The 26,822-nt window shown below is 43.7% G+C and overlaps 1 protein-coding gene across 1 annotated transcript in view; it reads left to right on the top strand.

Annotated features, from left to right (window-relative positions):
- The window catches only part of MTR (5-methyltetrahydrofolate-homocysteine methyltransferase), a 456,618-nt gene that overhangs the window by 304,581 nt on the left and 125,215 nt on the right, over positions 1-26,822 (top strand). The window contains exons 22-24 of the mRNA XM_085611389.1: positions 7,930-8,030; positions 21,223-21,290; positions 22,355-22,475. Coding sequence (XP_085467515.1) covers positions 7,930-8,030; positions 21,223-21,290; positions 22,355-22,475 — 290 coding nt within the window. The remainder of the gene's footprint in view (positions 1-7,929; positions 8,031-21,222; positions 21,291-22,354; positions 22,476-26,822) is intronic.

Below are 26,822 nucleotides of genomic sequence, written 5' to 3'. Positions count from 1 at the left end.
AGGAGATCATGGACTTTATAGACCGCAATAGAGGGTCGGTGGAAAGCGTTGCGACGGTGTGGGAGGCCCTCAAGGTCACTATGCGAGGGGTGTGCATCTCGAAGGGCTCGGGGGTGCTGCGCTCTCTCCGCGCTACTCTAACTTCCCTGGAGCGTGATCTGGGGGCGTTGGAACGTGCCACAGACTTCCTGGAAGATCCTGGAGCACAGCTGGAATATCGTACCAAGCTCTCTGAATACAAGCGTGCTGCGGAGAGAGAGGTCCACTTTAGGGGGAAGCACTTCATGGCGCGGGCGTATGGTGAAGGAGAGCGACCCGGCAGATTCCTAGCGGGGGCGATTCGCCCCCGCGGGGCTCTAATCATATCTTGGAGGTCAGGGGCCCTGATGGCTCCCTCTGCCGAGATACACCCTCCATACTCTCTTCCTTTGTCTCCCACTATTCGGGCTTGTACTCATCCAGACGGGAATCACCGTTAGAAATGTCTGAGTATCTCTCGGAGCTCACTCTTGGATGGCTTTCAAACGCCCAGCGGGAGCTTCTGGCGGCTCCTATAGGCATAGCTGAAATCAAGGAGGCCATCATGCAGACATCATCGGGGAGAGCACCGGGCTTAGACGGCTTCCCTGTTGACTACTACAAAACCTTTATAGACCCGCTGGCGGCGGTCTTGCGCGAGGTCTTCGAGGAGGCGAATGAGACCGGCTCGCTACCGCCCAGTATGTCGGAGACCCTGATAGTCTCTCTCCTTAAACCGGGGAAACCCCCCGATTCCTGTGATTCCTATAGACCCCTTTCTCTCCTCAACAGCGACGTGAAGATCTTAGCCAAGGTTCTAGCGAACCGCCTTAATCTTCTGATCGGGGACTTGATCCTGCCTGATCAATCCGGGTTCGTCCCTGGTAGGTCTACCTCCCACAATCTGCGGACCCTGTTCTCGGTCCTGAATAATGCCGATCCCTCTCTTGAGCTGGTGGCGGTGTTCTTAGACGCCACCAAAGCGTTCGACTCGGTCGAGTGGGACTACCTTCATTTGATTCTGCGCAATATGGGCATGCCAATCGCATTCTCCAGATGGATCCAAATCCTGTATCACCGCCCCATGGCTCGAGTTCTTATAAACGGGCGAATCTCAGAACCGTTCCTGGTTACTAGGGGCACCCGACAGGGGTGCCCACTATCACCGCTCCTCTTTGCCTTGGCAATAGAACCTCTGGCGTCCGGTCTTCGGCAAAACTACCTCGCGGCTTCCTTGCGCTGTCAGCAGCGGCAAATACTAGTGTCGCTTTATGCGGACGACCTTACACTGTATATCAAACACCCCCGTGTGCACTTGAACCCCATCCTGAGGGAGTTCGTTCGGTTCTCGCTGTACTCGGGAATACATATCAACTGGGGCAAATCCGCGGTCTTTCCCCTTGCTGAGGGAGTTGACAGATGCCCACTTGAATTCCCGTTGGAGTGGTGCGACACCGAGGTGAAGTACTTGGGGGTGCGGGTTTCCAGGGATCGACACGAGTTGCTGCGTATGAACTATGGCACGGCGCTGGAGGATATACGCAAAAGTGTTGGGAGATGGCTGACCTTGCCGCTGACCATGGCTGGTCGTGTCTCACTTATTAAAATGGTTATCCTTCCCAAACTACTCTATCTATTCCTCAACATACCGTTTCATCCGGGGGGATACTTCTTCAGGGCTTTGCGGTCGGAACTTATCCGCTTGGTTTGGGGGGGAAGGAGGCCGCGGCTCAAGTGGGCTGTGCTCACGCGCCCGTACGCACAGGGGGGCCTCGATATCCCTGATTTTGAACTGTACTACAACTGCGCTCAGGCACATTACGCGTATCACTGGTATCGCCCCACCCCTTACATGCCACAGATAGCGGTGGAGCACTGGCTGGCTGCTCCGATCCCATTGGAGGGAGTGGCCCTCGCGGAGGTCCCCGCGTCACGGGCTGACCGCAATCCTGTTCAGGCTACGGCGCATGCTTGGAGTGTTCTGGCTGGCCATATGGGTGCGCCGCTAATTTATTCTCCACTGATGCCACTGGTGTATCACCCGGTCCTTCCACTTCTTGAGGAGGGTCTGTTTCAGCGAATCAAACAAAAAAACGGAATTGCGTGCTGGGGGGACCTGTTCCACGAGGGCAGGTTTCGGGACCTCCCGCTCCTTTTTGGAGCTGTCGTCCCCACCCCCCTGGAGGTCTTTGCGCTCATACGGCTGCGCAGTGGCCTGCAAAAAGTACTGCCGGCATATCCGTCAGAGCCCGCAATTCTAGAGCCGTTCCATTACCTTCTTGACTCCACATCCCCGTCGCACATGGTCTCCTCGCTTTATAGGCGCCTCTATACTCGTGACAGGGGGGATACTTTGAGGTCCCGGGCCGGCTGGGAGACTGAGATCGTTACAGAGCTCACTGACGAGCAGTGGGAGTACTGCTGTCTGCAAACCGAAATGATTTCCTCGAGTAGTAGGTTCCGTGTGATTCATTATAAATTCTTACACCGCCTCTATTGCACCCCAGTCCAGATGCACAGGTTTCATCTCCGAGACAACGATCGATGCGATAGATGCCATTCCCCGGGGTCCGATTTTTTACACCTGGCCTGGACCTGCCCGAGTATAGACGATTATTGGAGCCAAGTCTATGCTGCCATGGGAGAGATGCTGGGTGGCCCGCTACATCCTTCCCCTCTTCAGGCCCTGCTGGGGTACACCCGAGATATACCCAAGGCGGATCGACGATTTGTTACCTGCGCGCTGTTGCTGGCCAAGAGGCGTGTGACGTGCCGATGGGGGCGGGGGAGAAGCCCTAAGTTTAAGGAATGGCTGCGGGATATGAGTACTTGTCAGGAGAATGTTCTGCTATATGCTGAATTGTTGCCGCCTGTGTCCCGGCCCCCTGATATTTGGGCCCCCCTGACGAGATACCTCTCTGCACATGAGAATCAAGATGTACCTCATGGCGGTGCTGAGGGATAGTGGCAGATGGCTTATGGGAGACACGGAGGTGGGACTGCCTTCTCCATCGGCAGGGTTTACTTGTGGGTTTGTGTTTTATGCCTGTCTATGAAGGGTGGCATTGCCGCGACCTCTTGGATGTTCCCAATGCAATGTAATGTAAACTGTGAAATGGTGTTCTTGATGTCTCTCCTTATATGACTGACAGTGGTGCTTACTGGTTTCCTCCCTGCTGTGTCAAACAATTCAAAATAAAGAGTTAAAAAAAAAAAAAAAAAAAAAAATGACACCAAAATGACTAACATCCAATAAGGGGAACCGGAGATATGAATTTTTAACTAGTTTATTTGTATTTATAGTATTTTAGCGCAGACATGATCCTTTCGGGAGTACTGTGCATCATGGAGAAAAACAAATAATGTTATACAAGTGACCCTTTCGGGAATCAGAATGCTGTACATCAGGCAAGATAAACAAGGTGAACGTAGAGCGTCGGCCCCTTGGTTCACCTCTCAGTTAAGGGAGCAGCGGCAGGGCTGTAAAAGGGCGGAGAGAGTTTGGCGACAGGCCTACGACTTGACTGAGAAAGCGAAATTCCGAGCAATAACTAAAGCTTATCACCAGTCAATTTGGAAGGAAAAAAAAGCTTATTTTGAGCGACGAATTGATGAGGCCGAAAATGGCTGCAAGGAAATCTTTAAAGTAGTTTTGGATTTTACGTCCCCTGCTATCTCATACTCATTCTGAAGAATGGATAAAACAGCTTGCAACTTTCTTTACCAGCAAAATTACAACTATTCCAGCCTCCCTTCTCCACTCTAGCTCTCAGTTGGCCGCGGGTCCTTCATCCCCCCCTGTATTTAGGGAGAGTTTAGGCCCTTCTCTTTCACTTTTTCCACACCTTTGCCTTGACACCTCTTTGGAGCTTTTGTCAGGCTTAGAATCAGGCTCTCCACTTGATCCGTGCCCAGCTAAACATCTGGGGAAAGTGGCACCTGCTTTAAATGCCCTGCTGAATCCACTCTTGAATTCTTCATTGCTAACGGGAGTAGTCCCACAAGCGTGGAAACATGCTCTGATCCTGCCATTGATCAAGAAGCCCACCTCGGACCCCCTCATCCATGCCAACTATAGGCCCATCTCTCTTCTCCCTGCTCTGGCGAAAGTGGCCGAGAAATTTGCACATCGGACGATTTCTAATTTCATCGAGGAGCACGATTTGCTGCATGACACGCAATCTGGGTTCCGTGCTAATTTTAGCACAGAGTCTGCCCTCTTAGAGGTCACGGATGCCATCAGGGAAGTACTCGACTCTGGAGGAAGGGCCATGCTGGTAATGTTAGATCTATCGGCGGCCTTCGACACAGTCCCTCATGATCGCCTCCTTGTAATTCGGGGGACGGTGTGGAGTTGGCTTAAATCCTTTTTAGGCGGCCGCCGACAAACGATCTGGGCGCCCCCTTTCTCCGCGGATATGGCTCCACTAGAGGTAGGGGTACCGCAGGGTTCCATCCTTAGCCCCATGCTATTTAACATCTTTATGGCCCCTCTGGCGGCAGTCGCGGAGTCTTTTGGCGCCCAGATCATATCTTACGCCGATGATACCCAGCTCCTGTTCACTTGTGACAGGGGCGGGACCTTCGATGGCGTACAGATCAAGGATTGTCTGGGGGCGGTCTTTGAGTGGTTTAGGTGTAATGGGTTAAAGTGCAATCCCGACAAGTCGGAGCTGCTCTTTTTTGGTTGCACCTTTGAGCCAGACTGGAAAGCCTGGTGGCCTCAAGATTTGTTTCCACCTGACAGTGTGTCCCTTAAGGCAAAAAACCTGGGAGTGATCGTGGACAGTGAATTGTCCTTTGGGCCACATGTTTCGTGCCTTTCAGGTAAATGTTTTGGCATCTTACGGATGCTGAGAAAGTTCCTTCCTCTTTTGTCTTTTCAGCATAGGAAGACTATTGTTCAGGCTTTGATCAGATCGCGATTGGATTACGCAAACGCGCTTTTTTTGGGTCTACCAAAATATCTTTTGACCCGTTTGCAAGTGGTCCAGAATTTGGCAGCCCGTGCTATCTACGGGCTCCCGAGAAGAGCTGGCGCTACGGCCCTATTAGATGCTTTACACTGGCTGCCGATCGCTAAAAGAATTCTCTTTAAGTGCCTGACTCTTGCCTTTAAGGCTCTACAAGGCTCTGGCCCTAAGTACGTAAGGAAACGTTTCTCCCGATATGTACCGGGCAGGGCCTTGAGATCATCTTTGCTATCCAAAATGACAGTCCCGGTCATTAGGCGCACAAGGATGGGTGGTCGCTCCTTCCGCTACCTAGTCCCGAAGGAGTGGAATGAATTACCATTTTCTCTTAAACAGGCTCCCAGTTTCCTCGCCTTTAGAAAGGAGCTTAAAACGTGGCTTTCACAAAATAAACTCTATTTTTTCAGATAATCTGGTCTTCTTTCTGTCTCCTCTTTGTGGTTGTGTTCTGTTGTGTCTGCCAATGTTCTTCAGCAAAGCGCCGGGATGCTCCTGGGAGTAGCCGAGCGCTATAGAAGAAATAAATTAACATAACATAACATAACATAACATAAACAGATAAGAGTATTCAAGTGCGGGAGAAATACAAAATGAGTATAAGGGCGTAGTTGATGATCGTAGAGCCTTAGTTCCGAATGGACATTAAATAATATGTGGAGTGTCATCATAGAAAAAAATGAACGGTATGTAGTGGGATCAAATAGACTTGTGGAAGGGCAGGCCATGGAAGGAAAAGGCCTGGGAAAGGTTGCATCTTCATTGGGGAAGGAATCTGTTCATTAGAAGTTGTTTTACTCTTCGTTTGAAGAGATCAGTTGAGGGGTTGGATCTGGTCTCAGGAGAAATAAGTTCCAAATTTTGGGGGCAAATCCAGAGAAGGAATGATTGTATGTTTTCTTTTTTTTCAATTTGTAGGGCTTCAGTAAAAGGAAGTCTGTACTTCACAAAATTCTATTCTCGCCTGATAGGATGAGTTTCTTGGCCAGGTAGGTTGGAGTGTTGTGGTGAAGAGCTTTATGTGTCAAGCGAGAAATTTTTAGATGGACTTTGCCTCATAGGATAGCCAGTTCAGGGCTTTGAGGTCACTTTTCTTTTAGCCTGTGATGAGTCAAGATGCCGTTTTAAAAGTTGTCTTCAGACGTGCCAGTTTTGCTTTTGTTAGACCCACGAAGGTAGCACTACCATTATCTAGTTTGGAGATCACTAGCGCTTGAACCGCTGTCTTGCGATCCGCTGACGGAATGAAAGGTTTTAATTTCCTGAGTGCCTGTAGTTGGTAGATAGGGCAAAAAGCGCCAAAAAAAAGTAAAGTGCCAATCCTAAGTCACAGTTTGTGTTTGACTGGGACCTACGCACGATTTAGGGCCAACTGTGATGGCTGGATACCCCAAAAGGGTTTTCCCAGTCAGAGATTTTACCTGATATGGAAATAGAAATTCTCCAGGATGGCAAGGTTGAGGGCCGTGGCTGGTAACGTCTTCTCAAAGTCAGATAGCCGTAAGAGGAGGTCTGTTATTTTAGCAGGAAAATTAACATTTCACATATACCAAAATCTATCCGTTAAGATACTTTTCGTGCTTTTGCCTGGTCAAGATTTCTACCTTTGCACTTAGGGTCACATGTACAAGGCATTTATGTGGTTACAAATGCTCAGAATCAGAACTTGCAGCAACAAAAATGCTTGATGTAATGTAAAAAAAAAAAAAAACATTTTGAGATTAAGCAACAGGTTACCACATTATAAAATGGGTTTTGAAGAGCATACAAATTGCTATTTGAGATGAGCGTTCCTTAGGGTGTGCCTTCCAAATAGTGATTCCTTGTGGTATTTATCAATATATTGCAACCAATTTTTGGTCTCAAAACACTGAAGTGTTACAGACTCACAACACTGTGTGGTAAGCCATTTGTAAAAGGGATGGGATCCCATGGTCCCCTTTCCTTTTGTGAATGTTAAAAAAAAGTTTGTTGGGAAGTAGGTAGCAGTTTAGGGGACCACTGTCTACTCCCAAACAAACTTTTAAAATGTCTTAAACATTTTTTTTAAGTGAGTCTCAGTTTGTGTTCTACCTCTTGAATATTGTTGAGGTAGGTCTGATTGTGAACGAATTTTGTGAAACAACTTATTTGTACATAAGTCAGTTCTCAAAATTTCACACTGGTCACAAAATTACTGGTTGTGACCAGTAATTTGCAACAAGCATTTCATACATCTGGCCTTTAGCCGTTTTGTTTATAGAGCTCAAAATCTTCTAGTGGGGTAATACTTAAGCTATATCTGATTTAAGTTCTCGCAAAAGCAGAAACCTTTGCCACATGGTCGTGCTGATGCTTCAGTGGTCTTGAAAATCCAAAAAGTTTCTAAGTTCCTACTTTGCAGACATTCTACACAAATCCTATTGTTCTTTTCTAAGACTCCTGTGACATCCGGGACAGCAATTAGTGGCCAAGGCCCACTCTAGCAGAGGCCACTAGCAAGGTCCAGTCCAGGTTTATTTTCTACTGGTCAGCTGGGTACTCCATGAAAAAGAACTCTTGAAGCACTTTATGTCCCTGTAGCCATGCTCGAGGTCAGCCATATGACCATGTAGTCCACTTCTCAATCATGGGTACAAGTTGGAGCAAGTCCAGCCCCTCCAGTTTCCATAAAGGTGACAGACAACGGGTCCAGTCCACTTCTGTTCTTCCTCATAACCAGATGTCTTCTGATGAGCTGTGGGTGAGGTTCCACTCTAACTCTAAATTAACATGGGTCACCATAGTACTATTCTCAACCTAATACGTCTAAATGGAACACAATTGTGTGGTGTGTGTTTTTGATGAGAACCATTACAAACTAATATTAACAATAATTTAGTTATCTCCATGATTAACTCAGTATTAGCCATTTCTTTTACAAATGCCTTCATTTTAAATATTTGTCTGTCTGTCTACCTAGAATCCTTACCATGGAACAATAGTGCTAGCCACCGTGAAAGGAGATGTTCATGACATTGGCAAAAATATCGTAGGTGTGGTTCTTGGCTGCAACAATTTCAGGTAAAGAGTTAGAAGTTTTCTTTTATCTATATTTTCACTAGAAAGCATCTTGCTCTTATGTAGTGTAGTGTGCTTAGTCCTTTTAAACAGTTTTGTATATTTCAATATTTTTGGTATATTGCATATACTGCTTGTAAGGTGAAGTATAGCAGCTTTGCATGTTCTATATGTGATAGTGTGCATCTAAGCATTATGGTGTCTTTCAAACTTTCCGGACATGCCATAGACACACATATATTAGATGCGTGTGACTAGCGTGGTCTACTCACCTGGTTCTCCATCCTCTTAAAACTGTGATGAGATGGTCTTGCTTTCCTCCAACTCCTTTCAATCAAACATCAAGTTTATTGTCTTATGCCTCTGCCTTATTAATGTGTTAATTTATATAGTTCAGCGTAAAACATGAAAGCCTTACTTCACCCTTCTAAAAGGCTCACTCCTGCAGCATTTCAAGCAGTGCTCCTTATTATAATAAATTCCCAAATACCATGATAGGGTATTCCCTGTGATAAAATTCATAGATTATACCTGAAGTACAAAAAAACTCCTTTCCTCAGTACTATTCCAGTAGTCTTACTCCTATTTCCTGTAATAAAGAGAAGTCTCTTCCCACTGTTCTGCATTCCCATCATTGTACCCTTTTCTCTTTGAGCAAACTTGCCTGCAGTAAAGAGAAGGAAAGCAAGCCAGTCCCTAGTGATTTCCATTCCATACTGATCCTCCCTCTTCTCTTCTTATGTATCTACATGCAAATAGAGGTGGATGAGCCAACAAATTAACAGGACGTGCCGAGCCAAGGGTCATCTCTGGCTCCAAGAGCCCATGCACAACTCGAATTCTGAACATATTTGGCATGTAAATCATGCAACAATCATGTTAGAATATGATATGGTGTCTTTAAAATTCAAGTGAGTTCATTTTTGTAACACACCGAAGCGTTTTGCCTTAGTACACCAGAATAAATCTTTACCTTAAGAAAAATATTAATCTAAAGTGTTTTTAAACACGAACTGAGAAACATTCCTGTTCCGGGACCTGAATCCACCCTCCACCAGCCATAACAACAATGTTTTTAGTGAACTTGGGTGCAGATTTAGTAGCATTTTATGCTGGATTTGTATCGCAAAAGTGCCACAAACATGTAAAAAATATTTATTTTAGATTTACTAAAAGGTTGCCTGAAATACACACAAAGCAGCTTCGTGCTGTATTCAGTTATGTTTCATAGGTGGGATATAGACATTCCATTCAACCACCCATGGTTTTTGATGCAAAGCCCTATCTACCGATAAAAGTAGACAGGGCTTTACACCATAAAATAACGCTCTTTGACGCTGGCCTTAAATAGGAGAAATGCTTTTATTTCTCCTAACTTTTCCCATTTTGCATGTGTGTTATACTGTTCAACACACATCCGAAGTCTTAAAGTCAGTGTTATAAATGGGGTCTCTAGTTGGCAGAGGTTTGCACCCTGAGACCACAATCCTAGTCTGGGTAGATCAACTACACAACCTAAAATAAACTGTGCTCACCCTCTGGTAGCTTGGTGCAGGGCAGTCAATCTTAAGTTATGGGGCAATGTGTAAAGTGCTTGTGCAGCACATTAAAAACTCCACGCCAGTTTAGAAAAATAGAGACTCTTTATCTCATTTAAATATGGCCAAAACAACAAAAATCCAACAAGTGTTTGTCCATGTATGACCACTCAAAACTTTTATGCAATCAGTATACATGTGTGCTTCTACTCAAGTACTTAAGGTAAGTTTCTTGGGATTGCAATGATCCCTGTCGGGCATCAACAGTTGGAATCCACGTTGCAGTGGGCAAAAACAGTGCTCCACAAGCCCCCTAGAATGGTTAGGTGTAGAGAAGGGGCACAGTTACAAGGTGCATGCAGGAGACGTCACTCGGTCCCTCGCAATCGTGAAATTCTCATGTCCCGCTGCTGTTAAAAGTGCAGTGCGGCTATAGGGGTCATAGTACTTTCTTGCGTGCTGAATTGATGTCCCTGCGGTTTGGGCCCGCGTCACCAGAAGTCTCCTCAGGCGATTGTGAGCTATGACATCGACCTCACAGGACCGGCCTCAGCGGTTCCATAACCACAGGATACTGGCCGCAGTGTCCTCCTGGGAGACTACATACTGTAGTCCACATTGGGGCGCAGCGTTCACTTTAATGACGTGCCAGCCTCAGGCTTCACTCTGGTTGCTCTGGTAACACAAGGGGGGAGCCGCTCTGAACAAGGACTTCCACTGATGCCGCATCCTTCGTCAGCGCCCGCAAGCGGCACACCGGGAAGCCGTTTGTACAGGTGGTGAGCAGCCCAGAATAGAGTTGCATGCCCTGGATGCAACCAAGTCTGGGGTGCAGAGCTCGCCTGCAGCTCTGTGCACGTGCCGATTAGGAAAGTTGGAAAGCGCCTGATCCTTAGGGGCATCCACCATTGTGTGGATGCCACTGAAGTCCTTGATGGCTCTGAGATTTCGACAATAAGGGGCAAGCTAACGCCCCTTCGAGTTCTTGAGTTAAAAAGGTTGTAGAGATCAGTTTCAATCCTCCCTCACTGCAAGAGGTAGCAGGCGAACACACAGAGCAAGTTGCAAAGTGGCTGTCTCTCTTAGCAGCACAGCAATCAACAGGCAGCACGCCGACACAGCAAAGCAAGTAGCAAAGTGGCAGTCTCTCCTGGCAGGACAGCTCCTCTTCATTGCAAAGTCTCCTCAAGATTCCAAAGTCAACTGATTTGGGGGTGTAAGGGGTCCAGTACTTATACCTGAATGTACCTTTGAAGTGGGGAAGACATCAAAGAGGCCTTTGCACCTTACAAGGTCCCTGCCCTTCCTTATCTGGCTCCAGGCGCACTACATGGGAGTATGCAGCTCTTTGTGTGGGGACAGGCACAGCCCTATTCAGGTGCAAGTGTCCGCTCCTCTCTCCCAATCTACCCCAGGGAGGCTCATCTGCCTGATGATGGGACATCAGGATGCAAATTTCACACGCCAGCTTCCTTATTGTGACTGTCTAGAGGGGAATGCACAAAGCCCCGCTGTCACCCTAACTCAGACGTGTATTCAGAGACAGGCAGAGAGAGGCACAGGATGGTTAAGGTAAGAAAATGCCAACTTTCTAAAAGTAGCCATTTCATACCTGCATATTAAAAATCAACCTTACTAAAAGATATGTTTTTAAATTGTGAGTCCAGAGACACCAAACTCCAATTTTCTAACTGCTCCCAATGGGAAAATACACTTAAAAATATGTTTTAAGGTAATCCCCATGTTAACCTATAGGAGAGATAGGCCTTGCAGTAGTGAAAACCGAATTTAGGAGTTTTTTAATACCAGGACATGTAAAACTTAAAAGTACATGCCCTACCTTTTAAATATATTGCACCTTGCCCCTTGGGCTGCCTAGCACCTACCTTAGGAGTGGCTTACATGTAATAAAAGAGAAAGTTTGGCACTATATGCTGCCTCTCTCTCTAGCAGTTCACCTGTTTGATACGTTTTTCAAAAGTGTTCTTGTAAACACTGCTCCGTACATCCTTCTTGGCCATCAGGCAAGCACACAGGTATGTACCAAGGTAGTTATCACCTTGAGCAGAAGAAGCAAACTGGCTGTGACCCACTTTTCTCCCACAACTTACCTTGAGATGTGTATCAGCCAAAAAATCAGATCCTGCCAAAGTCAGTCAGAAACACATTTATATTTCTAGTTCATTTACCCCAAAGATGCACGCACACAAGAAACCACACTGTTATTTTCAAAAGGCTTCATTAAAATAATAATGGCCGCTTTTAGATGATTTTCTGTTACTTGGAGAACTTCAATGGAGGAAATAGGAGGGAGATGGAGGTTACTTTCACCGGTACAAGAAACCAGGTGCTTATTAAACAAGGGAAAAGTACACCAGACACAGAGAGCAGTAAGGGCCTTCTGGAAGAGATTTACTGTGTTCCTATCTTTAAAGGTGCTGGTTCTCTGGGCACATTGAGGAAGGCTTGAGAGGAAAATGTAGAGCACCAACCTATCACTTGTGTGATTTTCCTTTTTCCTTTATTACTTTACTTACCTTTTGGCTTTGTTCTGTGGGAGAGAAGAAGTTGAGAGGTGGTATTGGGAAAACCACCCAAGGGGTGGGCATCACCGGGCATGAAGCCCAGAAAACAAGAAACTGAAAAAGAAAAGACATGTAGACTAGGAATGGAAAGAGTCACCTTGAGTAAATTGTGAGATTATATGGTACAAAGTAAAATTACTTTAGTAAACTCCTCTATTAATTAACTGCTTAGTTTACAGTTCATTTTGTTGTGCTAAGTGGCACCCTCCCAACAATTATTTTCAGATTGGAGTAAAAAATCATAACCACACTTTAATAAACTGCCTTAGACATCTCCTACCTATCATTGTGCTCCTATTGCCATGGCACACTTTGTACAATAAACGTAGTACATAGCCAGTGGCCACACCTTGTGCCCTATCCCCCTGCTTCCAAAACCCACTGCACACACGCTTTGGCGTTGTAAAACTGCAATTCACTGTAACCAGAACATTGCTTCCAGAGCACAATGTGCACTGCCTTTGTCCATAGTCCTTTGGCTCCGTTTTTAGCCAAGTCCTGTTCCTAATCATCTTGAACTTAGTGGGTGCTAAGGTTTGTCTTTTTGTATGTGTCTGGTTTATATTAAAACATTTATTGGTCACCAAGGTTCTCAAACAGTTTGATGATCACAATCACTTCCCAGTGTTTTCCTTTATCCCATGGTACACAAACTGATTTCATTGTGTTTAGACCATGTTGTGCAGTTTTCTAAATTATTTCTTTGTATTAAAAAGGTAAATGTGTCATTGGGGTACGTTGTTTCTTTAAATTCTACTGTCAACACTATTGTATTGTATTGTATAAAATATTTGTATAGCGCAACTATCACCCCACGGGTATCCTGGCGCTTAAAGAGGCATATAAAAGTTGCATAGAATACGGTTTTCATGAAATGCTACTTCAGCGCAAGTAAGTATAATCTCGTACGAGAGAGAGAGAGAGAGAGAGAGAGAGAGAGAGAGAGACAGACAGACAGAGACAGAGACCGTCCCCCCCCCCCCCCGAATAGCAGAGTTGGAAAGATTGACCACTCAACCATCTCTTAGATTGATAATCTTGGTTACGCACCTTGTCATTAACCTCAGTAAATAAATAAAAAGGCAAAGTAACAACTACCTGCTGGTCTCCCCTACATTCTCCAGATCTGGCAGGCTTTCCTAAGGTAGCTTGTATGACCATTCAAGTCAAACCCAACAGGGTTGTGGCAGGTAGCATGTCAAAGTAAAGACAATGTTCATTTAGTGAACATTGATCACTATTTACCACATGGAAATATAGGGAAGCTAACATGTTGAATAACATACACGTCCAGGATGTCCTTGGATCCTCAGCAGCGGGGATAAGAGCCTCAAAAATATTTCTAGTGCCTAGAAAATTGGTATGCATCGTATTAAAAGTCTTTTTGTGTAAACATTTGCACCTTAGATGCTAAACACATTGACTAATGGCTCTTGCAGTCCAACATTTTTCTTTTATAACCTATCCAGATATATTATCTATAAATCAGTCAATTTATTGCAAAATGTAACTAGTGTTCTGTGCCATTTTACTTAGTTTTCCAGAAGGTCGGGACTCATTGCGTTGCAGATCAGTGGGTCTGAGCCACTGCTGAAGCAAATCATATGCAGTATTTATTAGCTCATCAACTAAAGTTAATTGGATATGACCACAAGTGGGCTTCCCACTGTTTGGAAAAAAGGAAACTGAAGATCGCTACTTATTTATTTGGGCTTTTCGTAAAGTACTACTCATCACTTTCTGGTATTCTCAGAGTGCCTTAGTGGTACAGGAACATAGAGGAACAAACAGAATAGTATGGTTGCAGGAGACTGGTGCTGGGAAGCCAGTAATCAACCAGTAGGGATAGAGAATGGAAGGATCCTTTGATCGAAAATGGCCAAACATAATCATAACTTCTGGTAGAGTGTCTCTTGAGTCATCCTGCATGCAGCTCTCAGTCAGCTTGAAGTTGGGTTTATCCTTTACGTCATTATTCTGCTTTCATCCCTTGGCAGTCCAATAACTTCTGTTCATATTATTTTACAAAAGCAAAACTTCCATCTTTTGTGTAGGCCTGACTTGATCTTTGCTTTGCATGGAACAGCTACACAAATGCCTTGTCAAGCATCTTCTCTAATTTGATGCTTCAGTCTCCAAGACAAGCCAAGACAAAATGCAGCCTACATGCTCTAGAGAGCCAGTATTCATCTAAAACAGTGTGCACTGGCGGGAAACCAGAGTCCAATCCGAACATGTGCTATATTTAAACTTCAAATCCTCAACAAAGCAATACAGAGACTTCCTAATGGGCATCAACACCTGAGAAAGTGGAATGGCATAATCTTATTTTTGAAACGGCCATGTTTTCTTGCGTGTAATACTCAAATACACCACACACATATGGGCAACTGAGGGCTGCACCTCATTGTTGGCGACTGAGTAAATAGTTCACAAAAGTAATTGTATTTCTCCCTTGCAGCTAGAGGTAAAGAGGCCTGTCTGAAGCAGTGCAGATTAAGCTTCCACTCTCCTCATAGTCTGGTCAGGGTTTAGTTGACACTATCCACTATGGAGACTGGACACACTTTAATGTCCACTGGTCTCGCAGAGCCCTGTATACTGCTGATCGAGTCTCTAAAAACATGTACCATACTCTTGTTCACTTGAAAATGGGAACTTCAGCAGGGGATAGGGTGGACAGGCTGTGGAGAAAGCTAGAAAAACAAGAAATATGTCAGTGGCATATATTTCCTTGTAGTACTACAACATGAGATAGCCAGTTTGGCCACTTTAAGGAAACATTGACATTGGTAGTTTCTTGTCATGAAAATTGCATCACTATAGTTAGAGCTTCCTTTTATATAACAAGCTCCACCCAGGATTGTTCAAGTAACAATTTTAGGTCTTCAAACATAAAAGTAGTGTTTACCCTAATGTGTAATTATCCGAACTCAGCAAGACTGCAGAGCTGGGGAAGACACTTTCTCTGTAGACAGCGATAAAAACAGAAGATTAACTCCGCACATGTGCAGGATTCCCAGACCACCATTTAAAAAAATGTTACATGTAAGACAATCCTATAAGTAAATCCAATTAGCCAAGTTATTACTATATTACATTTGACTGAAAACACTACTATACTAGATCCTTTTTGAAACTCTACAAAAAGTACGTTGTAGCTTCTAATAGATTGAGTATAACACTCTGCCAATTAGGCACAGCCTCTTTAATGAACTCAACAGTTTGCCAGCCTACCCACCTTGAAGTGCAGAGTTGACGAGGGAGTTCACTTTTCTGTCTCACTAGAGAAGGATCGCCACACACTGTGGCCTTTCTCAGACTGTTTTTGGTTAAAAACCTGCCTTTTTCTGTGGGGTATTTTGGCTCTATTTGTTGTATTATGTCCTTTCCTTTGGACTCTTCCATCTTGCTTCTGATAAGTGCCATTTTTCCCTGTCATTATCTCTGAGGTGTGTCTCCCCTCACCTTTTCACTTTTGTGGAGCATTTTTTTTTAAACAACTTTATTGGGATTTTCAAGTGGGGGTACATCGTAGTACACATTACATTGAGCATTTTAGTTATACAGAGAGCTCAGGATACAATGCAGGCATTATACTACCGCTGTGCCCCATGTGGTGTTGTCATCGAAGCCTATCCAGAATATCACAATACAAATAAGGAGGTCATCAGTTCAACACAGTGTTATGCAGTACACACTTTTGTGGAGCATGCTGGCTTTTTCTGACAGGTGCCCTTTGTGTGGAGGTGAGATGTCCTGGAAAGATGAACACAATGTTTTTGTCATCTGCTCTCCCGATTCTCACTCGGTCATGAAATGTAATATCTCCCATGAGCTACCATACAGGCACTGGGAAATGAAACAGGAGTGAGTTCGCCCTCCCAGTCAGGTGGCTCCAGTGAGCTTCTTGAGTCCTTGGGTTGACAAGGTCTCATTTTCCTTCTGAACCCTCAGTCTCCTCCTCAATGCACGGGCATTGCCTTTCCTGGTTGACATTGAGCCACTTGATGTTAAGGCATTCGATGTTGAAGCATTCATCACCAAGACTGTTGATGTCAATACTGTTGGCATCTCTAGTGCTATGATTGATCGTTATGTCAGTTCTTTAGCGCCAAAAGGCCAGATACCCTTTCCAGCAAGATGCTTGAGGTGCATCTTTGATGTTCTATTCTCTCCAGAGGTGCAACCTTCAGCAGAGGAGCGCCCACCAGTGCAATCAATGGCGGATGACTTGTAACTGCATAGAGATGCATTGGGTCAGTCTGCTAAATCACCTTTATATCCTCGTGGAAACTAATTGTCCAATGCCATTTCCAGCAGTTTCGCTGAAGTATAAGGAAAAGGTATATGGTCATAGCAGAGCATCTGAAGACAAACCTGCTACTACTGCTCTGATGTAGAATCGGCAGAATATGATATTTGCTGAGCAGAAACCTGGAGATTGGTCCATATTTTGCCAATCACTACTGCATAGGCTCCATCTCCAGAACAGATACTCTGGTAGGTCAGGTCTCATTGCACTTTTTATTTGTTCACTAATAATTGTACTTGGAATACTCCGGTGTTAAGCGTTACTTATTTTGCTCTTCTGCTCTACTCTTTTTGATATGGATATTAGATAATCCATGACAAAGAAGGAAATGGTATTTACCTGTAATCTCAATAGTCTGTTATAAGTCTGTTATAAGAATGCTCTGAGAAGCCCTAAGCAACTCGTTCATCTTTTTGTTTTCCAGGGGGTTTTGGTGAAGAGGCCATAAATCTCCTTCAAAAGGAACTGCCTCACAGGAAGGATGGCGCCCCTGGATCTCCTTAAAGATGCAGTGTCTCAATGGACACACTTTTGCTCAGTTTATAATAAAATGATCACCTGCTGTCCAGGAAGGCTGCAACTTCACCTACTCTTGATGGCAGTCTTTGCACTTTCTGTCCTGGAGTAGTCTGCAACCCACACTCTTTTTGTCTCCTTCAGGATTTTCTATCCTTCTCTCTTCTTATGAATGCCTCCCTTCACTCTTGTTGATTCCCTTTATTCCCTTACCTACACTCTTCCCCCATGCCGTCCGTTTGCTTTGTAACCCTTACTGTAGCTGCTTTTTCAGAAGGCTAGATTGTCTGTAGACTAAACAGGTGTCCTTGTCCCCTTTTGCATCTCAGACTGCTGTACATATCTGAATGTACAGACCCAAAACCTGTGAAGTCATCATCCCGGCTATCCTCGCTCTGTTCTCTCCTGCTTTCGTTTTGGAGCCGACTGCATCTACATAGCAAGAATCTCCCCAAAGGGGTTGTCCTCTTTATTGCCACAGCAATCACCCCGTCGCTTATAAAATCTTGTCTAACATCTCTGCTCTGAAATGCTGTTTGAGAAATGCCTGTTGGGCAGCAGTCAACCTTAAAATTACTGATTTGATTGGTGTACTCTATCTAGACCTTATTACAGCAGTGATTCACCTTCCCCTCGCTTCTTGTAGCACATTTTCTACTTTCTTGAACACTCTGTTTCAAAATACAAATTCTCTATGACAGGAGAAAGGTTAGCTTTGTTATACTTTTACACCTAAAAGGGCTTTTCTTCAGACTTGTCTTTCCATCTTCCCTGTGCTGTATTTTGTAGGCTTAATCATTATCCTAATCATCTTTCACCCCTTGTCAAGAAAACACAAGTGCGAAAAATCTTGCCTTTCTCAAAATTACTACATCTTTCTATAATATCTACCTCAATTATTTATCCTTTAGAGCATTCTGCTTTTCCAAGAAAAAGGGGGAGTCATCGGTCTGATCATCACTAACAGGAATGTGTTATCTCTCTACCTTTTGTATTTTACTGAACATAGCACTGTACCATCGTCTTCAGCACAGTTCTCTCTAGCCTGCCAAGCAGTGTTTGGAGGTAGAAATATTGAGTATTGGGACATTCTCAGCAGACTGTCTTTAATTGATTGTTCCACAGTGGGCTGGAGGGCAGGTTTAAGATTGTTAGAGACTGGCACTGATTGGCATAAGGGACCCCCTTGGTGCAGACTTGCTGTAGGAGTAGGAGGAGGAACACGAAAGAAGCTAGTCAGTGTGATGGCTCGGAGCAGCCAGATGAATCTGCTAGCACCATGTTTACAGATATGGGAAGATGCCAAGATAGCATGGGCATGTGCCAGGGGAGAACTTGCACCTGCCATTGTTGGCTCTGCGTTGTTTTGTTTGCAACGTTAGAGATATGACTTCAGAGACAAGAGTCATGGAAGTGGCTTGAAACTGAAGATCGATAAACAATGTGTGAGGCCCTAACACTAGAGTCAGGTCATGAAAGCAGCAGAGATCAGGTGAACTGCAGATGGGGCACCTACTAGTATATAGAGAACTGGAATGAAGTAAGGTAGGTACCAAAGCTATCCAATACCAAGCTTAAAGTACCTGAGAAGAAGGGAATGCAGGGGACATTGGCACATTGGGAGAAAAAGTGAGAGGGTGAAGACAGGGTGCCAGTTTTATTGCTATTGTGAAGTAATGTGTTTAGGGGTAGACTATGCAGTAATGAGAGGAAGGTGAAAAGGCGGTCAGGAATCATGATTACCTATATCTTGCATTTTCACTTCTTGAATTTGGAAAGGCAGGTAAACCTTGATTAAGGGCGGAGAAGCTCAGAGACTTTACCAATCCCATAATTACCAATACAGTGTATGACAAAACTCCCATAGGATGAAATCACTTTGGAAATGAAAATCATCATGCTTGATTACCCACAATAGCATCTCCTGACCCGCTTATATGTTTGGAGGATGAGAGAGGCACAGAGTCAGGCAACTCATTAGATAGCTATTACCTGCTCCTTAAAAAACTGATCATGGCTTTAAACTGGGTTGACCATGAGAGATTCTAATACTTTCATCTGAGACATTAGTCATTGCACTGCCCAAACAAATTAGCAGCCACAAGAGACCGAACTGCTTTTGAAAAATGTATCACTTCACATATCCACATTAGGAGCTTAGTCGCAAAATGTGTTGATATTGTGCTCAAATGATCAACACCAGTGGATGTACATGAAACAATAGAACACCATTCTAGATGAATCTATAGAATACAAGTCTACTTTTGGAGAGATGATATATCAAATAATGAATATGTAGCTTGTAGGGAGTCTAGGCTGAAACTAACAGCATGATTGTACATGGCCCTAAATAACATACACAGCATGTTACCCAAGAGTTTGGGTAGATGCTGGAGAGGGTGCTGGGAATTGGGAAGCGAACAGTTGACCTTAAATATTCTCCATGTTGCAGCTTCAAGGGAGGGGAAGTGGGAAGTTAGATTTTTTTGTTTCTTTTGTAAGTTCTTTTACTCAATATGTACTCAGTTTGATGGAAAATAAGATTACAGTGTGGCAAGATAACTCACAGTCCCAATGTACAAATGTTTATGTCAGATCGAAATGTAAAACAATGAAGCGTATTGGCAAAACAAAAAAGCGAATCATTGACACTATGTAAGCGATTTTCTCACTACAGACATGGACTCAACTTACAACATCAGCAATCTTAGTGATTCATTCAGTACCAGAACACTATTTTGTCACTGTGACAGACAAATGGAAATCAGTAAATCCCCCAAAATGGCACAAAACAAGATAAAATATGCTCTGAATTAGCCTACTACAGTTCTCTATTTGACCGACCACTGTTTCAATTCCATATTCTTGCTTCAGACATCTCATTCACCCTTGTAGGTGCCTTTTCCAACATCTCAATTGTTATTTTCAGGTTTCAGACTTAATGCTGTATGTGTAATTATCATCTGAAAACCTTCCCTTTTCTTTTATACATTCTTCAGTAATTTGGAATCTTAAATCCACCCTTCTTCAGAACTGAACTTATGCTGTAGTCTTGTTGCACTAGAACAGTCCGTCCAAAGAGGGCTCCCCAACTTCATTCTTGTCCCCTGAAAACCCAAAAGCCGTACTCCATGCAGGGGCAGGTCTTATTTTCAAAGGCAAAGAAACACTGGATATTGCAACATTCCTCCTTTGGAAAACCAAAAGCTAATGTACTCAGAGAAATATTTGCTCTTTCATAGCTGAGGGACATTATTGATTTTCAGTCCAGTCTCCTTGGGAGTGATTCTGTCTGGCTGGCAGAGATTCCATTTTGTCTCAGATGTCTAAACAATATTTGCGAGGAAACCCAGTCTCGCACCTTCTGATATCAAGTTTCTCAGCACCTCCTACCTTTTACTTAGAAGCTTGGTGGTGCAGGCCTTCATCCTGAAGACGAAACTCCTCTCCTTCATATTGGTAGCCTTCAAACTCAAAGACAGAAAATTCAGCAGGAAGGATTTCACTTTGGCAGGCTGGCAATATTAGATCATTTGCAAGCAACATTCAGCCTACTTATGAAGAGTGTTAGGACCCATCCAACCAAATGCTGTGCTGTAATCTGAATATAATTACTTTTTCAATTGGTCGTGGACTGCTCCTTCACTGTTGTATTGCATGGAGACTTCAAGTTTTTCAAGAGATTTTTAGTCCGCATTGATGAACACACTATTCAGTTGGGAACAACTGTGGAGAAGGAGACAATTCGCTTGAGTGGCCTAGAGCGGTGCTATAGCTTGCTTGTCAGAGTTGGCTTTTTCCAGCCACCGTGCCTCTTAGACTTCATTGACCTAACAACAACTGAACCTTTGACCTTCCTTAGTCCACAAAAAAGGTGTATTGCTTCACACTGCTTTGGGTTTATGCTTCTGGAAATGTTCATAGAAAATCAACAATTACAATTTGTGACAGTGCATTAGATTTCACACAAACTAGAGAATCGGGCCTAATTAGGATCTTTGTATCAGCAAGGTGCACATTTTCACACCAACATCAAGTTTCTGAGTTTTGTGGTAACAACCACATTAAGTTTAAATTTGCAATTTATACATTCAGACCTGTAAATTATCTACTGGTATACGTCTTCTGAAAGGAGCAAAAGTTAATTAAGACCATTCAGACATGTTTGAAACTAATGAAGTAAATACATTTGCACATTTGTGTTCTGTTAATAATGTTTGCTCTTTTGTTTCTTGTGTCAGAGTTATCGATTTAGGAGTCATGACTCCATGTGATAAAATACTGCGGACTGCTATTGAATACAATGCAGGTTAGTCCTTCTAACTTTATTTATTTTTTTTCCCGCGATTTTAGGAATGCTTTCTACCTTAATTTTTTAAAAAGCTGACCATACATAGCAAGATATGTAATTTAGGAAATCTTACAGTTTACACGTTATATCAGTAAATTTAAATATTCCGATACCTGAACATCTGGGACAGTAGCACCAAATCTCTTGGTTACAGCTTGTAGCTGGGAATGAAGCTGTTATACCGACTACTACTCTGTGTATTAGATTTAAAAAAAAGATAGTTCTCTGGATAAAATGTAAGTAAAACCCTTCCAGTCTTTTCAATTTTTTTATGTGAGAATTAGCGGGTCAGTTAGGTTTTTTAGGTCAAGCCTGAGCAGCACATGCGCTGCTCTGCGAGGCATGCTTTATTCAGGTAGGGACTTGAAGCTCTGCCTCTCTTCGCCCATATTTTTCATTGGCTTGTGTCATTGTCCACTGTAAACTGTGGCTGTTCATTGGTCAATAAGCTTAGTAGTCCTTCCTTAGAACCGCCTTGTCTTATTTTTTAACCTCCCATGGCGACCCCCCCCTTTTACGTGTGTTGTTACTCAGTAGGCTTCAATTACAACCTCCAAGTGCTATTTTCTAAAATACCTTTGTCCTGCCTGCTCGCTTTTGGAGATTGGATAAATAAACCATACATTTTCGTTTGTCAATGTATCTTTTTTAATTAATATGAACCACATTGATGCTTTTATTGAATAGAACTTGAGAAAGTGTCTGATCCCCACCTGGGGTCCACAAGAATAGCAGAAGACAAAAGTGTTCTTGCAATATCTTGCCTATCAGATCTAATGAAAATTGCATCTGAAGAAAGTGAGGTGGCAAGAGTGTCATTTATAGAAAGTAGTCAGAATGTTTTTCAAGGCTTTAAAAAAAAAAAAAATCACGCATATCTAAGGTAGACTTGCTTTCTTTGACATAAACTGCTGTAAGCTATGCCAACTCAGGTAATGCATTACATTTTCTGTGGGTAGGCGTGTTGTGCGCTTTCTATCCCTCTTTAAGGCATTTCTTTTTTGACTTCCCCACCCCAACAGATATCATTGGCCTTTCCGGTCTTATCACGCCATCTTTGGATGAAATGATTTTTGTTGCAAAGGAGATGGAAAGACTTGCAATAAAGATACCCTTGTTGATTGGAGGAGCAACAACTTCCAAGTATGTTCTCTTAAGGCATTAAAGTGAGCAGTGAAATATTGTATGTTGTGTATCCTGCTGTTTGTTCTGTTCCATTCTCGTCCATCGTTCAGATACTAAAAAAATATTGTTTTGCTTTTTGATGGCTCTCAATCACCACTACTAACTTAATTTAAAATGGTGGTAAACAAACTTATGGACTGGGTGGACGAAAATGATTCTCTTTCCCCTTTTCAGGCAGGCTTTCGAAGGGCTACCAGTACCATCGACCAGGTGTTTCGCTTCACTATGCTACGGTGGGGGACGGTTCTTCTTGGTGGGGGCAGCCTGTATGTCGCTTTTGTCGACCTGCGGGCTGCCTTCGACCTAGTCCCAAGGGGTAAGCTCTGGGCAGTGTTAAGTAAGATAGGCATTCCCGCAGAATTGCTTACTTTGGTTATGAGGTTGCACGAATGCAATTTTGCCAAAGTACAGTGGGGGTCAAATGGCCAATCCTCTACTGACTTCCCTGTGGAGCGTGGGGTGCGCCAAGGTTGTGCAATGGCGCCCTTGCTCTTCACATTATATATCAATGGGATAGTCAGCAGGATGCAGGACGCTAGTGTGGATGCGCCTTCGTTGGCGGGCATCAGGGTTCCGATCCTGATGTTCGCTGACGACACTTTGATAATATCCAAAACCCCAGCTGGATTGCAACGGGCCCTGAATGTTTTTGATGACTTTTGCCAGGAGCATGGCCTGGAAGTAAACATAGGCAAGACCAAGCTGATGGCTTTCTCCCAAGGACAGAAGCCTCGCCCTAGGATACACTTGAATAATATCGGGCTTGAGGTCGTAAGGGAGTTCACCTACTTAGGGGTACAAATCGCAAGTAATTATGGTTGGTCCCACCACATAGAAAAGGCGGTCCTGAAACATCAGCAAATATCGGGGGCCTTACGGGTGGAGCACAATAGATCCAAAACAAAACCCATAAAACCTGTCCTCGCTGTATACGATGCTAAGGCAATAGGATCGGCCTTATATGGGGCGGAGCTGTTTGGCTTTGACAACTTAACCTCATTACAGATAGCTGAGAACTGGTTTCTTAGGGGCATTACGGGATTGCCCCAGAGTACACCATTAATCCCCCTTAGTCTTGACCTGGGAAGAAGATCGGTAACCGACCGAGCCAGACTGCGTCCCATCTTATACTGGAGGCGACTTTGGTCCACCCCTGAAATTAGGCATTATGGGGAAGGCTTCCTGGCAATAATTAAGAGTGATACATTCCATAAAATATCATGGCTAAAAAACCTAAGGGTATTGCTAGGCGAACTAGGTCTTTCCAACCTTTGGGACAATCCGTCGGGGGAAGTGTTCCCAAGCAAAAATATACTTAAAGCACTATATTGGGAATGGATAGATGAGAGGCTTTGGAGAAGGGTTAAATCTGACTCAATGGGAGGTCGCTTTTTGGAAAGTAAAATGTGTCCTGCTTTAGAAAATTACTGGGACAGTATAACTGTTCCTATGGACAGAAAGTTGTTTTTCCAATTAAGATCTGGTTCCCTCCCGTTGAGAGATCTAACAGGCAGGTGGAAGAGTTTGAACACCCAGTGCTGCCCAGCATGCGGCGCAACTAAGGAAAGTGTGGGACACTTCCTATTTGCTTGTAAGGCTTATGCCTCCCCAAGAAGGGTCTGGTTAACCCCTATCTGCAAGAACCTTGGGACATCCAGTGCGGCTGAGGCACAGAGAATTATTTGCACTACTTCTGAGGAGCCTATTGTTATGGGAATAGCAAAGTACCTGGGGTGGGCTTGGTCCATTAGACGGAGAGCCCTTTCTGTTTCTCCTAATGTTTCTTGATTATGTTTTATTTGTATAATGTTTTGTTTTACAATGATTAAGCTTGCGCAACTGTTTTAATGTATTGAATGAAATGCCCTGATTAAGTGTGATGTTTTTATAATATGCATGTTGTGCTTTTATGAGTTTATAACTCGAATAAAGCCTTCTACTACTACTAAAAAATGCACACGTAACAGCATGGCAAAGAGTGGAGAAGCCTGTTAATCCAGAGAGCAAGTAAAACTTTTGGTAAGAACTCCATCCACACGCATTAAACTAATCTATTTGTCTGTCTGTCTGTCTGTCTGTCTGTTTGTCTGTCTGTCTGTCTATCAACAACTACACAACCACATATATACTTCTGATATTTCAGTACATATACCCAAACAGACTGCAGCCTCCATAAGAATTCTTGAAATCAGGGATGATTCTCTATTTCAGGGCTGTGGTTTCGGAAGTAGCATAAAGATCGTCCCGAGAAAATCTTGCCCTCTGTTGTGTTAGGAGATTCCTACCACTGTTCTCCTGAGAATTGAGCTACTTAATGCAATCTGTGTAGCATGCAGTTGTGCACCCTTTCACAAAATTGTAAGGCATTTTTATTCAGTCCTGCTGCAAACAGTTGGCTGACAGAGCTTGTTTTTTTTGCACAACCAAGGATCCCGCCAGCCAAAATATTTATTTGGTAATGGTTGCAACCCATAGATGAATAACTTGTTGAATCACTAGAAATGTTTGTGAAAGGCACAATTTGAGAACAGTCTCTAGATGCTGTTCAATGATTGCCTAGCATACAGCAAGATTAAGCATTGGGATAAATGTGCTTTGAACTTTGCATATACTCATTTAGCGTTTGTCGAGATATCATTCCAAGAGTTGATGAGGTATAAGGGGAATGTCAGATTCCCATGGTCAATAACTGGAAATATTTAAGGATTTGACAAATTTGAATGCAAGTTAAATTATGCAATCAATGAAAGGATTTGACAATTTCAGATACAGTTAAATGCTTCAGATGCATATCCGGCAATTATCCAATGTTTTACTGCTGTATAAAAAAGTATTCAGTGCTTATGAGTGTTCACACAGTGATGAATAACAATTGAAATGGGGTGTGCAGAAAAACAGGCACAGGAACCAAGAAATAGATAATTCTGCTTTGAGTCCATTTAATTAAAATCACTCAATGATCTCTGATTATGGATCAGCTAGTGATCCTATCTATTCCCCCTCCGGGATGCCCACTTCCGTGGATGCTTCTATATAAGGCTCCTTGTGGTGGCGGTCTGACTGACTTTTAATCAGCCATGTGGCGGGCTCACATTTGGCACCCGTACATACAGATGGAGTCCTCACCTTTTCCGTCAGGGGATTGATTCCCAATCCTGTACAGTTTCTTAGATTTTTACCTTGGAAAACAGTATGTATTTCAATCATCATTGCTGCATTGGATACATACATGGCTTGCTGCTTTGTGTGAATTTATCTGACCTGATGAAGACCCATTACATGGTAGGTGTCGAAAAACTGTCGACATCAGAGGCATATAAAACTCTTGTGACTGCATTGACTGATTTATAATTGAAAGGTTTCAAAGCAGCATCAGTTACCTATGCCTGCTTTTCTGAATACACTATACCAATTGTTCATAGCTGCTAAGTTTTCAGATTGCTTATGTGTGACATTTCCCAGGTTTTAAAATACTTACGAGTGACATTTTGCTGCCTAATGTGCGACACGAGTGGCACTTTCTCACCAGTAAAACTAAGCAATGAAGTCCTTATAAAGAGCAAAATATAACAAATTGCCACCTTTTGAGCAATGAGAAGCACTAGTTTGACTATATGGTCCATTCTAACACCATTCTAGCCCCATTTGCATCCAACAGAACCAGTGCTCTCCTACCCAGTCCATTCTAGCCCCATTAATCCGAAGTGAAACCACCCTGGTCTTCACCAGTCCCCTCCATTAGCCTCATTTCCAATTTGACTCGGTCAGCCCTGCCCAGTGCATTTAAACTCAAAAATTATCTATCAAACTCAGTCATTTTAAACCATCCTAGCCCCAGGAACATTGATCGACCAGGCAATGGCGTGTGTCTTCATCGGACCAGTGGTGCTGGGAAAATCAGACTGTGCTCTGACTGCTGAATATTGCAGAGAGGACCCAGACCTAGTATGACCTCTCTTGCTTCGGCCTGTACGGCGAACAATTGCTGCAGTTTCTGAGCTCAGTCTGGCAGCGGATTTAAAAGTCTGTGGTCGCACAGCCACGCAGACATTCGAGGACACCTGTGCGTGTGCACAGTCACATGTGTTACGACGAACAGAGGGACAGACCGTATCCAGTAGGCACCATGGGTGCACGCTGAGAGGTCGGGTCCGTCTGCTCACTCAGACCTGTGACTGAACAGGGCGATGTATTGCATTTTACTTTTGGATACAAAAAAGTAGATGCATTACCTTTAGATAGGTTTCCACACGCAGCAGGCACTTCTACTTTTAGGTGGTCACTGTGTCGGTCCTGCTGGTTTGG

The sequence above is a fragment of the Triturus cristatus genome, chromosome 6 (assembly GCF_964204655.1).
Source record: "Triturus cristatus chromosome 6, aTriCri1.1, whole genome shotgun sequence".
NCBI lineage: Eukaryota > Metazoa > Chordata > Amphibia > Caudata > Salamandridae > Triturus > Triturus cristatus.
This window is presented reverse-complemented; position numbering and strand designations above follow the sequence as displayed.